General features: G+C 41.6%; 1 protein-coding gene across 2 annotated transcripts in view; it reads right to left on the reverse strand.

Moving 5' to 3' along the window:
* The window catches only part of MEGF10 (multiple EGF like domains 10), an 86,371-nt gene that overhangs the window by 38,722 nt on the left and 33,939 nt on the right, over positions 1-13,710 (reverse strand). Inside the window, exons 6-10 of one of the 2 annotated variants that reach the window (XM_039710253.1) lie at positions 7,628-7,729; positions 7,301-7,445; positions 6,666-6,786; positions 4,683-4,819; positions 2,131-2,343 (exon numbers count right to left, since the gene is read on the reverse strand). In XM_039710253.1, the coding sequence (XP_039566187.1) occupies positions 2,131-2,343; positions 4,683-4,819; positions 6,666-6,786; positions 7,301-7,445; positions 7,628-7,729 (718 nt within the window). Of the gene's footprint in view, positions 1-2,130; positions 2,344-4,682; positions 4,820-6,665; positions 6,787-7,300; positions 7,446-7,482; positions 7,730-13,710 lie in introns of both variants that reach the window. The other variant, XM_039710252.1, reaches the window with a different exon arrangement.

Below are 13,710 nucleotides of genomic sequence, written 5' to 3' on the forward strand. Positions count from 1 at the left end.
CATGGTATCAAGGGCCCCCAAAACAGAACCCCAGACCTACAGACACAAAAAGTTTATTTGCAGAAGGAATTCCAGCCCTTTTTTTTTCTTTTTTTTTGCATGCCCTGAGATTACTTTGCTGCTAAATGAATTAGTGCAGTGCTTGTGGCAGGCAAGAGAGGGTTGAGGGTATTCCCTGACATGATTAAAGAGTTGCCTCGTGGCTGACTGACATCAAGAATTGAGGACAACCAGACACAACTGTCTTCTAAAAAGATTTTCAAAGGATACTCAACAGCCTCAAGTGCCCACAGGGAGTTTTGTCTTCTACACCATTACCTTGATTCCTGTTATTTATGGTCTTGGGCACATCCTGACCCAAGTGGAACCAGCTTACACATATGTAAAACATACTTGGGAAGCAATTAAAATATTTGTTTTTCTCACACATCATGATGCTCTGGCAAATATGCTCTTAAGTGCCTTTGGATTTGTCATTCAGGGGGGGAAATGTCCAAAAAAAAAGACCAGCCAGATGCTGTTGTTTACTTGTGAACATTTGTGATCTGATTTGACCACGAGCTGTCTCTTCCCGTGGTATAAATGAAGGAACAGCTGTGTGGAACATGAATCAGAAGTAATCCCTGTAATATTAGAAATGGTATACAGTGCAATGCATTCCTGTCAAACCAGGCTGCTGCAACAGTCTGCAGACAGATTTTCTGTAGGGAAGGAGCTAACTATAATTCATAACACAGTAGTGTTTGGTGTCCTAGCCTAATCTGAGGACCATGCATTAAAATGCCATTTATTCCTGCACACACTGCCCAAATAATAAATTGCTTGATTTTACATCAAAACAACTCTGTGTGTTTTTCAAGGTATTTCAGGCAAATGGGATGAGCAGAAGCACAAGTACAAACTTTAAAAGTATATGACTGGAAGGGGAAAATTATTCAGTTTGTTGTCACACAGTTTGTCAACAAAAGGTGTGCTGGACAACTCCAACAAAACACTAAATAATTTTTCACAAAGAATTAACAGAGCAGCTATTTCCATGGATGGATTTAACATCACTGCTAAATTCTGACTACAGGTTTTTATTTTGTCTATGAGAAAAAGTGCCTCGTATTAATATAGAGCAGCATTCTGTGTGACACTCAGTAATTCCTGTGAATTCCCCTCATAGCTACTTTCAAGAGCAAAAATTTAGATTGTTGTCACAAACCTTCTCCAAGCTACTGTTATTAGTAATGCAATTAAGTGTAAGTGAATGCATAGTGACCACAGTATCTAATCAGAAGAACTGTTTTGTAACAAGAGAAAGCTGTCCACAATTGTTCTATAAATATGCTGGCTCGCCTCAACTGACATCTGACATCCCTCCCTGACAGGTGAAACTCTGTCTGCAAATAACCAGTTTTTATATTTTCATAACAATACACTCAAATGCTGACAAAATCCACAAAAAATCATAAAACAGGGCTCATCACTTCCTGAATGAGGGGAGATGTGTAAAAGTTAAGCCAATGGGAAAGCTATTGTCATTTGATTTCCAGGGATTGGGTTTTACCTGCTCACTCAAAAAAGCTCTTAAATGACAAAAAATGTACTTTTCCCAGATTTACAATAGGTAAGGCTTTTGAAATTTTGTACTAAAATAAGTCACCCACAGAAATTCTTATATAAAGAGACTGAGAGAAACGTCCAAGCTTCTCATGCCCTGATCAGAAGATTTTAAACATCCATTGATTTCAATTCAGTTACTTCTCATCTACAGCAAACCAGAGTATGTGAGAGGCAGCCCATGTGCACTGACTTTATCCATTCACAAGGAACAATATAATGATTTATTCAGGTGGCAAACACAGATAAAGGTCATGCTTTGTCTTAATATTTATTTCATGGGTCAGAGACCAAACACAGCAGTGAGTATTACGAACAAATGTGCTTGGAAGTGAAAATTCAAAGCATCTTTTGGGTTGGTATATTTTTTCTTGCTGTAGTCAGAGAATACCAAATTCTTACAAGCTGCTTCAGTTTGCATGAAAGTATTAGAAAAATCAGCAAATACCCCTTTTCAGGTTATATTTGGATTTTTGTGTTCTGCTTAGGAAAAAAACAGAGCAGGGTAGAGGGTGCAAAGCCTACCTCCAGGTGTTGGGCATGTGGCAGGGACACTTTTTATCACACTTGAGGCCATAAATCCCCTCGGGGCAGAGCCTGGTTTCACAGTGCTGCCCGGTGTAGCCTGGCTCACAGAGGCAGGCACCACTGATGTGGTAGCACTTCCCACCATTCACACACTTGCAGGTCTCTGCACAAAGCAGCCCGTAGCTCCCCACTGGGCACTCATCCTGGCACCTGTGAGGCAAAAGAAAACCCAAACATACAATAAACAAACAAAAAATTTTTGTTGTATTTACCATAAATGGCAGCTTCTGGAGGTTTAAAGGAAATTGTGTTTATGAGGAATGTCTTCTATTGGTCAAAGCCACCATTTAAATAAGAGCAAAAATCTGTGTAACTTGGAAAAACCTTCAGGAGATAAAAACCCCTTCTTTTCATCTCATTTTTCTAACAGATGAAAATGAAAATCAGTAAAAATGTGAGTTTAAACCACATGGAGAAGTAGCAACGATTTTTGTTGCTGCTTAAGGAAAATATATCTTAAGAAAGAATTATTCACCAAACTTTTCCTCTCTCATTCACAGAGTTTTGAGAAGACAGGCACTTTAGCCAACAGATTAATTTTCTTAATTTTCACAGATGGAACACATTGTTTAACCTAAAGATCAGTCTGTATTTTTAACCTGACTACTAGAAAATAAAATTTCAGTATCCTGCTTCTCAAATTTGCAGCTCATACACTGACGACTTTCTGGATAGCAATTTCATTTGTCTATGTCTTATGAGTTTGATGTTTTCAGCTTTGAATTTCCTCTGTTCTAAAAAAAGGAACTGTTAAATTCTGAATGCCAGTCAAGTTACGGGTTAAAATAGTACTACTTGATAATATAACACATTATTAATGGTTCTATTTCTTTTTATTTCTTCCTCATTTTTTTTTCTTCTTCTGTTTTCCTTATAGATTTGACTTTTTTGTTTTGGTTTGTTTTCAGGTATCATGAGTGGTTTATTACATGAGAATTTCAAAGACGCATGATACAAGGCACTGCAAAATGTAACAGAAATTAGCAAAGCACTCTGACTGAAGTAAAATGGGTAGACATGTTTGTTTCATGCTTCTACAGTATTTTTCTCAATCTGATGTGGATACCCAGAAGTTTCAAGGCATTTGTAACTCTGTCCTAACTTTTTATCAATAACATCGTCTTTCCTGCTGAGGTGTAGCACAATAGTAGAGCTAATAGCATAATAATAGAGCTAATTACCCTGTATCAATGTGTCCTGATGAAGTTATAAAAATAAAGCTGTGCAAGAATTTCTTCAAATGGCAACCAGGAACCTCAGCCAAAGTAGACAAAATTTAACCCAGTTTCTTTTTTTTTTATATATTTAACTTGCAAAAACCAACTATTTGGAGGTGGTGTTTATGGGTTACCTCAGACAGTGCCCACACAGTTCTCTGGCATTAAATAAGGACCAGGTCTACAACCTTGCCACTGACTCCTTCCTGCCCTTGGAACCATCTCAAAAAATGAAAGAATTGAAAATACAGCCTCTTTTGCAGGAAAAGAGGGAGGCTATGATCTGCAAAAGTGATCAAGATGCTTGCTGCAAACTGTAAGGCATTTCAGATGAAAGTCAGATTTAAATTATTACAATACCAAAAATTTAATTACTTTTAGAAACACCAGCGCAGAGCAGTGCGTAGACACTTGTGTGGTTACTCTGATTTTCCCTGGAGACCCTATCTATGTCTGCCTAAATGCATCTACCACCTTCTGCACTGTTTCTTCACAGACACAAATATAACTTTGGCATGCAAATGGCTCTGGGCTAATTGCTTCTCTTCTTCTTGAGGTCTTTTTCCACATTATGTCTGGCAGAGCTCTTCCCACGTCCTGTGAAGGCTGGTGTGGGGAGTGCACATGGTTACAAAACCCACAGCTGCTGGCAGGGATCCCCTGGACTGACCCCAGTGATCAGGCTGCTGCTGAATCCTGAAAATGAGTTGTGTGCTGCTTAAAATACATGCAGGGAAACGTTCTTTCATCGCTTTCCACTGCCTTCAAAAGTGATGTCTCACTCTACTATCTTTCCAATCTGCCAAAGCTGACTTACAGCCATCACAAAACGAAATGTTTCATTTCATCTGAGCATTTTGAGGAGACAACTCTCCAGCCTGCAGCCTTTGAAGAGGGATTGAACGAGCCTCCCTCGCTGCTGCCAGTGCCAGACATCTGCACAAACCCACGAGCCTCCCTCCTCAGCCCTCCACCCCAGCCCAGGCTGCACCATTCTGCAGGACACTCCAAGGAGAGGAAGGCTCACAAGAAGTGCCAGAGCACAGCAGGGAAACAGTGAAACCCAGCAGTTCCTTCACAGCAAGTGCTCTTTCACATGGATTTTCAACACAGCATCAGCTGAGTGACACGGCAAACACTTCATCACCAAAATCAGCACTTTCAATCACATCTCAAGATGCTTCCACTGCTCTTTCTACCAGCTCCTGAAGCTCCCCTGTTGCAGCAGAGCCCTCCAGGCTCAGCAGCCTGGCAGGAATGGGTTTTCCTTACCGTTCCCCCGTGTAGCCTGGGCTGCAGTGGCAGTGGCCCGTCGCCGAGTCGCAGGTGCCTCCGTTGTGGCACTGGCACTCCTGGGAGCAGTTCTTCCCATAGCGACCCTCAGGACAAGGCTGACCACAGACCATGCCCTGGGAGTGCAGAAGAGAAGTCTTAGAGTGGGGACTGCAGCTTGAAAGGACAAGGAAGAAATGAAGGAAGATCAAGGACATGCTGTATTACTCTCCCAGTGCTGATCTGGGAAATGCCAGACCCTTCTCCAGCTTTAAATGTGGGGCATGTTCCAGCACTGGAGGAATAACCTCCCAGGATTTGCAAGCTGGAAGTAAAACACTCATGAAAAACACTCTCTCTAAGCACCTGTGAAAACACACATAAAAGACTAACTGATGTCAATCACTTCCTAATTTATTTACCAGGAATACTATATATCAATATACCCAGGAATCCCCTCCAGTGAATAGAGGTGTAAGAATCAGCAGCTGCTCTAATACCCCAATTATTCTACTATATGGTAAGTTGGGGTTTTCTTTTGATGAATGAAAAAGCTGTTTGCAATTTCACTTAAAGCAGCACATCCTAAAAGCTTAAGTAGCATTATTGCTCCTTTCAATGGGTTTTGAATTTCTGCACTGCCCTTTACATCCTGGGAATTAATTGCACCTGGGTGGTGAGGGAAACATCAGAACCTAAGACTTTTTAAGAAGCCATTTCAAGAAAAAGGTATTTGCAGGTATTTCATCAGACAAAAGACATCCAGGTACTTCATTTAATATATGGCACTGCAGAATTTGCACCTGGCTACCTTAAACCTCCCTTACAAAAAAAAAAAAAATTAAAAAAAGGGTTACACTGACAAAATAGTGGTTCATGAAACGGAAAGTTCTAAAATTAAATCTTATACTTAAATAATTACTTGGAATGGAAAATTATTTGAAGGTCTAAATAGTCATGTATTAACACATATACTAGTAAAAAGTTTTTCTCACTACTTCCTGTGCTGTATCTCGTTTTTAGTAGCTGTGTTTAGGCAGATAAAGGCAGTCAAGAATTTATGCAAACATCTTTATTCCACGACCAATAATTTTGCTCTTCCAGCATGAAATGCAATAGAAAGTAAAAATGGCCATACTCCAAGCTAGGTAGTCAGGTGTGCTGAACAATCTCACAACCAGAGATTATATTTTATAGCATGCTGTCTAGCTGGTGAAAAACTGCCCTTTGCCACAGGTTATTCTTAGTCTAATATAATCACAAGGTAACAAAATGATCCGCTAATGTGAATTTTCACACAAAATGAACATTTAAATGGAAAATATTATCAAATGCTCATGATCCATATGATCAGCAAATGTACTTAAAAAGTTTATTTGGGCCTTGATCACCTTCCAATTGCATTGTTTGCCAACTCAGAGCAGGCAGCCTGATAGCAAGGGAAGGTAATTTGCAGCTCCAAGGTCAAGTCTTAATTCCCTACCCTCTGATACAAGGGAAGGAAGCCTAAAGATAATGTCAAAGATCTGATGTCCCATCTCCTCCCTAACAGTGAACACACCAGGCAAAGGTTTTGGGCTTTTTTCCACACATACTGGACATACAAAAGCGGGCACAAACCCCACTATAAATAAACACAGTGGTGTCATCTCCTATAATATCAACCAACACACAGAAACCAATGACTCCCAGGCAAGACCTAAAGGATATTGCCTTGTCACAGCACAACTCACAGTCTTTTGCTTCCCAGAATCTGATACAGTTAAAAAGGCAGTGCAGAACTGGAGCATGTTCAGTAACAGATGGTTTCGCAAGCATTTTATTTCAGTCCCTTATGCTAAAATATGTTTCTCATTACTCCTGGCTACAAGCAGACCACATTTGCTATCCTCGTTTGCTACCCGGATTTTTTTTCCCCCTGTTGAGATGTACAAATACGGCAGTTTTGGGGGGGTTTTGGGGGTTTCAGAGAGCATTTTTTACCATCCATCCCGGCGGGCAGGAGCACTCCCCGGTGATGTGGTGGCAGACTCCTCCGTTCTGGCACGGGCACCTCTCCTCGCACTGTGGGCCGTGCTTCCCGGGGGGACACAGGTCCTCACAGCTGTGCACAGGGTGGGGACAGCACAGACACCCGTTACCACAGGCCACAGCTCTGTTTCCACTGCTATCACCATCAGCTCTTCCAGCCAAAAGCGTGGAGCACAGAGCAGCGCGGCGCAGAGAGATGCGCCCCGAGCGTTGCGCGGCACCCACACAACGGATCTAAGGAAACAGACCTGGCATTCTAGGAATCACTCCTCCCCAAGGCATCTCTTTACATGCAGTTTGGCACTCATTCCCTGCTGCTCACACAGCTCTGGAATGACCAAGGCCAAACAACTCCATGTTCCAATGCCATTTCCCAAACCTGCGGACAAACGGCCACGGCCGCGAAGAAACTTCTGCTTCTCCTTTTTTTTACCCATCTGGGTCAAGGCTTTTTTCCTCTTGGCCACACATCTCAATGCACCCCACCACCATGGCTTTGCCCAAACCTGCAAGCTCAGAACAGAAGTCCCTCTGAACTCCTCAAAACCCCGCCACACAAAAAACAAAACTAAGACAGCAGTGCTTACAAGGCGCCAGTGTATCCGGGGGGACAGCGGCACTCTCCGGTGACGTGGTCGCAGGTGGCTTTGTTCTGGCACTGGCATTTCTGGTGGCAGTCGTTGCCGTAGGAGCCGGGGTCGCAGCGCTCCTCGCAGCGCCAGCCCTTGAAGCCTGCAGAGCAGTAAAACCTGAGACAGCCAGTGCTTACAAGGCGCCGGTGTATCCGGGGGGACAGCGGCACTCTCCGGTGACGTGGTCGCAGGTGGCTTTGTTCTGGCACTGGCATTTCTGGTGGCAGTCGTTGCCGTAGGAGCCGGGGTCGCAGCGCTCCTCGCAGCGCCAGCCCTTGAAGCCTGCAGAGCAGTGGCAGGCCCCCGTAATGGGGTTGCACAGGGCCCCGTTCTTGCACTGGCAGCGGCTGCTGCAGTGGGGTCCCCAGTGGTCGCTGTCGCAGGCTGGGCGGGCAGAGGGAGAAAAGTTTTAGAGGGATTTTTGTGGCCACAGCACTGGAGGTGATGCGAGTCGGCCGTGCAGCAGCAAGAAAGAAGTTATGGAAGGGGAATATTATTATTTCCTTCTTGGTCCTTAAGGATTGTGGCAGGAAGATCAGACTTCTCTTATGTGATTTATGCAATTGATTCTTCTTGAGAAAAGCCAACATTATAAACATGAGGCTGAAAACTAAACACGACTTCAAACTCTTCTGTGGCATTCATATTTTCTGAAAAATCCCTTTGTGTTGGGGTGCATGAGACATGAGGCTGAAAACTAAACATGACTTCTGTGGCATTCATATTTTCTGAAAAATCCCTTTGTGTTGGGGTGCATGAGACAAAGAGTACTTTGGACCCTATTCACATAAGAGATTTGATAGACAAAATGCCTTGGCAAAAGCAAACAGAACTTTGAAAATTAGATCTAGATAGCAAGAAGATTTAATCAAACAGGTTTACCAGAAAAAGAAAATCCCATTAAACTCTGCAAGCAAGATAATATGCATAAGTTTGTGTATGTGATTTTAACCTAATCATTGTAGTACTCATTACTAGTCTCCCTAAAATAGTATATAAGCATTTTTATCCCACAATAAAATTGGATTCTGATCATCGAGTCAGTCTCGCTGTCTCTCTCCATCGCCGACACCTTTGCCCAGGATTTTTCCCCTGGAAGCCGAGAAGCCTCAGAGAAAAAGGAAAACAATCATTATCTCATTTGCTTCTCCTGTGTTTTGCTCCTTTGGAATGTGTTTGGACATTTTTTACCAACAAGTGGTTGTTTCATTGGGTTTCTGCTGTGAGTTATTTTGACTTATTGGCCAATCAGTGCCAAGCTGTGTCGGACTCTGGAGAGACTCACGAGTTTCATTATTATCTTTTTAGCATTCTGTAAGTATCTTTTTTGTATTCTTTAGTATAATATAGTTCCGTATTCTTTAATATAATATAGTATAATACAATAATAAATTAGCCTTCTGAGAACATGGAGTCAGATTCATCATTCCTTCCTTCATCTGGGCACCCCACAAATACTCTTCATTATAACTCTCCATCATCAAGCCATAAGCTTCCCTTTACAGAGAGAAGTCTTGCTAACTAAAAAAAATGTAGTCTAAATCCATCAACAACTCTCTTAATCCCACCAGGAAGTTGCAAATCTTGCTCAGTGTACACTTACGATTTTGGGCAAATCAAAGAATTCCTACTTGTTCACATAATTGCAAGTATTTCCTTTGCAACCTTGCAATATACTGATAGGGCAAAAGAAAACACAAGAAGCACTTCACCAAGCAATAGGAAATTAACAACTACATGGATAAACTTAATCTGGATGTTACAAATTTGATTATCCAATGCATCTTTACAATCATTCAAATCCATCTTTTCTTGTCTGCCCCAATGCATCCCATTAAAGCCCTATAAGCAAACCATTCAGAGGGTATTTCAGCATCAAAAGAAGAACTCAGTGCTAAGGAAGAAATTTTATCCTAAGAAACACAGGAGTTTTGTAAAGAGCCAGAAGATTAGGGTCACCTGGAGTTCAACAGGAATGTGTTAATCATATGGTCAAATGATCTGATTTTATTTTTATGTTCTGTTGATAACAGCAGCACAATGGCAAAGCTTCAATTGCAGCGACTGTAAGCCCAGGCTCTCCTCTTGGAGACTGACAACCATTGTTCTCCCAGTCTTCTCCTGGGGCAAAAAAGCCAGGCAGAGAACAGGCACACTTTCCTAGACTAATGCAAAGTAATTCAAGAATGCTCCTCCGGGTAGGAATTATTCAGCTGTAAGAGCTGTTCACCCAGGCTACACTAATAAAAAGGAATTAGGGTCTTTTCAAGAATCTACTCCTTAAGGTTGCTGGTTGTTTTGTTTTTTTTTCCCCAGTATAGGTCACTAGAACATGCATCCATAAATGGAGATACTGTGAGCACTTACACACAACAGCACAGAGAGCAACATAAAGTAGTGTTGTGTATTATAAACACCCAGCAGTGCTGCTGGGCTGCTAAGAACAACAGCCCATCTTATTATTGGCCTCTCTCTTTAAAGATGTGTGGGTATTTTTATGGACAAACAACAGGTCTACAAGAGTTTTGTAACGCACTGCTGCCTACAGCACACTGCATCTCTCAAATTGCCTTTTGCCATGATAACTTTCACCGTTTTCAACATGTCTGCACAGAGTAGAATGTGTAATCCTCCTGCTCAACCAGGCAGGAAAGTAGCTATTTTGGGATACAAAAAATACACCTATGGCTGTCAAGATGCCTGAGACAGTCACATGTTCTATCATGACAGAGCAGAAACCCCTAAATTTTTTTTGACACGTTAGATGAAAGTCTTCCCGTTTCAGACAATATTTCAATTTTTGCAGTTCCTCATGGAAATATTAATTAATAAATCAAACAAGTAATAATAATTATAATTAAAAAAAAACCCAAACCAAAACTCAAAAAGCCCTGTCCAGACACGTCTGATAAACAGGAGAATTCAAACTGATTGCCACACCACAACTGTTCCAGTGCAGAGCTCAGGCAAGGATGGAAGCAGCCAGAATGTGCCCTTGCTACAAAGATGGGACTGGCAAGAAATTTATTCTTGTTTGGTAAGTGAGAGGTGGTGTTCTTTTACCAGCTGCTGAGAATGGGGCATTTGGTGCAGGCTGCAATATTCCTGCAGCTTCCTGAAGACCCAGTGCAACGAGTCTGAGAGCCACAGGGCCCAGAAACTGCTCCTACCAAGCATCAGCCACTGCATCCAGCACCCAGCCTCATCTGGGCAGGATCCACTGGCCAGTGCATAACCATTAATTAGATTCCTGGCATGACCTTCTCATTATGTTTGCAGGAAATCGTTAAAATAAAAGCACATCCTATGGCTGGCAAACACCCAGCCTCAGGGCCATTCTCCCAGCAATGATCAGGTGAGTAACAAATACTGACTTTGCAACCTTTCACTACATTCCAGTGGTGGCCCCAGCACGGTGCAGTTTTGCCACAACCCTTCACACAAGGTGTGTCACCAGCCTTCCATCCACTTGTGACTTATGGGCAGAACCGTGGAGAAACGTGCAGGATTAAGGGGAATAAATAATAATACCAACCAAGATGGATAAATCGTGTATTTTACCTCTGTGTCCCCTGACTGATCATCAAGAAAATTCTCCATAGGAAATCAGAGTGATTTGTCAGCAACTGATGCCCAGTTTACTACTAGAAGAGAAGGCAAAGGGTAGAAACATTTCCTGTGGTGAGTTCGGATTACTTTTATACAATTATTACATCAGGCTATTTCTAGGATTCAAACACTGGGCTGGAAGTCACACGCATCTGCTAATTTGGTGGAACGGGATATTCTTGGAGTTAATGACTGCTGCCACGTTACAGAGTGTCAGCAGGAGTTCAATGAGCAGAGCTGTGCTGGCTGCACCCAGGTCACAGGCACACATGCACAGGGCACACACCACAAGCAGGCACCTGCAAAATCCTCACACACCGATTTTCTGCACAGATCCTGAGCTGTGATACCATCTCTCAGAACAGGGGAAAAGGGAGCAATGCACAGGGACAAGAGAATGTTCAGAATGGTTTCAGCACAAGGATGGTGCATCAGCCCCAAAGTCTGAACCACTCAGAGGTGCCAAACCCAGCCAGGGAGCAGTATTAATTTTCTGTGTTGATCCTAGAGAACTGGTTTATTGTTGCTCTGTCTTACACAGAACACCTGCTTTACAAAAGGCCCTCTTTGCCTTTCACACATTATATTCACCCTCAGGTTTTCTTGTGTTTTAAACAAAAGAATTAGTTAGTCTCCCTGTCAGCTGTACTATCAGATTACAGGGTCCTTTCTGCCTTCACCTTATGCTGTAGGGGAAAAAACAAAATACACATAAACAACGCTTTTAACACTGTGCTATTAATGTCACATCTTCTTATAATATTTTCCTTTCATTATTCATCTGGGAATATATTTTTTTGTCACCACAGTGTGCACTGTGCACATCACACGATGCCACAGACACAGGAAGGAGAACTTTGCTCTCTGCTTTGTTGAGCAAAAGCAGGAATTGGAATAAGAGCACTGCATTGCATAAATTCTATTTAACATGAGCACTATGGTAAGAATCTCCAAGACTATGCAGGTATACCATGATAAAAATTCTTGCTGACACTGGGGCCAAGTGATTCAAGAAACAGGGAGAAGCTTAAGGACTCAATGGTAAAAGAACCACCTTTAAGAAGAAACTGAAAACTATGATGGAAACTGCTACCAATTTGGGGCCTTTTGTAGCATCTTTGAAGACGTAAAGTTCTCCAGTACAGCATATGATTTCCTTGTAAAATAACTGTAATGCACATCATTATTGTGCTGGGCTAAATGTGGTTTTGTGCAAATGGTTTTTGTGATCTACAAACTGGGGTGGTGGGAGCCCTGATATTTTAACTTATTTTTAAAAATTATTTTTTCTAACAATCTGAAACACATTTGGCAACTACTTTATTGCTATTTATAAACAAAAACACTTTTAACTAAATATGGTCAAATGCTTGTAATGTTTTTTCCTGGTTTTTAAAAATGTTGATTTTATTAAAGGGCAAAAACAATTCCTAGGCCATTCCTTATAAACCCACCTTGATCACCTAAAACTCTGCATTTCTCTAAAAGCTGACCTATAACAAACAAATAAGGCTACCAGATCAAGCCAAAGAACAGTTCAGAAGAAAGACCCCCTTAGAAACTCTAACTTGCAACTACCTTTTAACTATGCCACAATTTCCCTTATAACTTCATACTGAAGCCAGACAATGTTTATTGCAATGCTATTTTTAAAGATCACTTCTTTTTGTGCCATTGGGGAGGGAGAAGAACTACAGCAAAACCAAGATTTACAGTCCTTGCTGTCAGTTTCTTGCAGGTGTCTCATATGTAGCACCGAGACAACTAAATGAGATTTTAGTCTATCTTACCCATCTTCCTGCAAGACACACTGCAGTGTGTTCCTGGAAATACATACCACTGTTTGAAAACAGAGGAGATTCTTATCACTTCATTAGCCTTATGTATTTTTTATGGTCTTTTGAAAAAACTGAAAACAAAATTCCCTACCACAGACAGCAGGGAGTAAATACTCCCTCCCTTGGAATGCAATATTGTGAAGTATAAATTTAAAACAACCTAACACTGGCAGAATACACATATTGCTATCTCTCTGTCCTCAAAACTCCTAACACAGTTCCTTCAGAAAGTTTCAAGCAATTACAGCCTTTAGTAAGTGAAAGGTGATTTTCCTTGCTTTGGCATGTAAAGAAAATGAAGCTGGCCATAGCTTCAACATCATTCCCTGTTCTTCTCTTCCCTGTTCCTCCCTGTTCTTCCCTTCCCTTCAGCCATAGACAGTGTGAGTAAAAAAAGGACAGTATTGAGAAAACTTTGATTTATCCAAAGGAGTACTCCACTGACAGTCTTGTTGCTACAAACAAGATTGCTAATCCCTGGACATGCCCCAAGGTGTGACTTCCAAGAGTCAACAGAAGGGAAATCCATTGATTTTCTAAGCAAAAAAAAAGACAAAATATGGATTTGTTATCACTAGCCTATATTCACATCTTTCACACCTACTGGAAAGTTTAGAGAGTGTTCTTGAAACTACTCTTTCTGGTACTTCCATCTGCAGATCTAAATGGATTGCACTTGTTTCCCTTAGGATATTTCTGCAGGGTAGGAAACAGATAATAATTCTCCTAACTGGAATTTAGGCCAAGTAATTCCTGCTGATTGTGAAAGTTATAAATACTCAAAGTGTATTTTAAATTTGACAAGATGCATTAAGCCTCCAGTGATATCAGCCTGTCAGCCTGGACAGCAAATGTGGAACATGGCAAACAGAAACTTCAGAGATGAGTCAAAAAGCCAGGAAACAAAGCCAGCTACCC

Source organism: Passer montanus, unplaced genomic scaffold (genome assembly GCF_014805655.1).
Source record: "Passer montanus isolate IOZ18808 unplaced genomic scaffold, ASM1480565v1 scaffold228, whole genome shotgun sequence".
Lineage (NCBI taxonomy): Eukaryota > Metazoa > Chordata > Aves > Passeriformes > Passeridae > Passer > Passer montanus.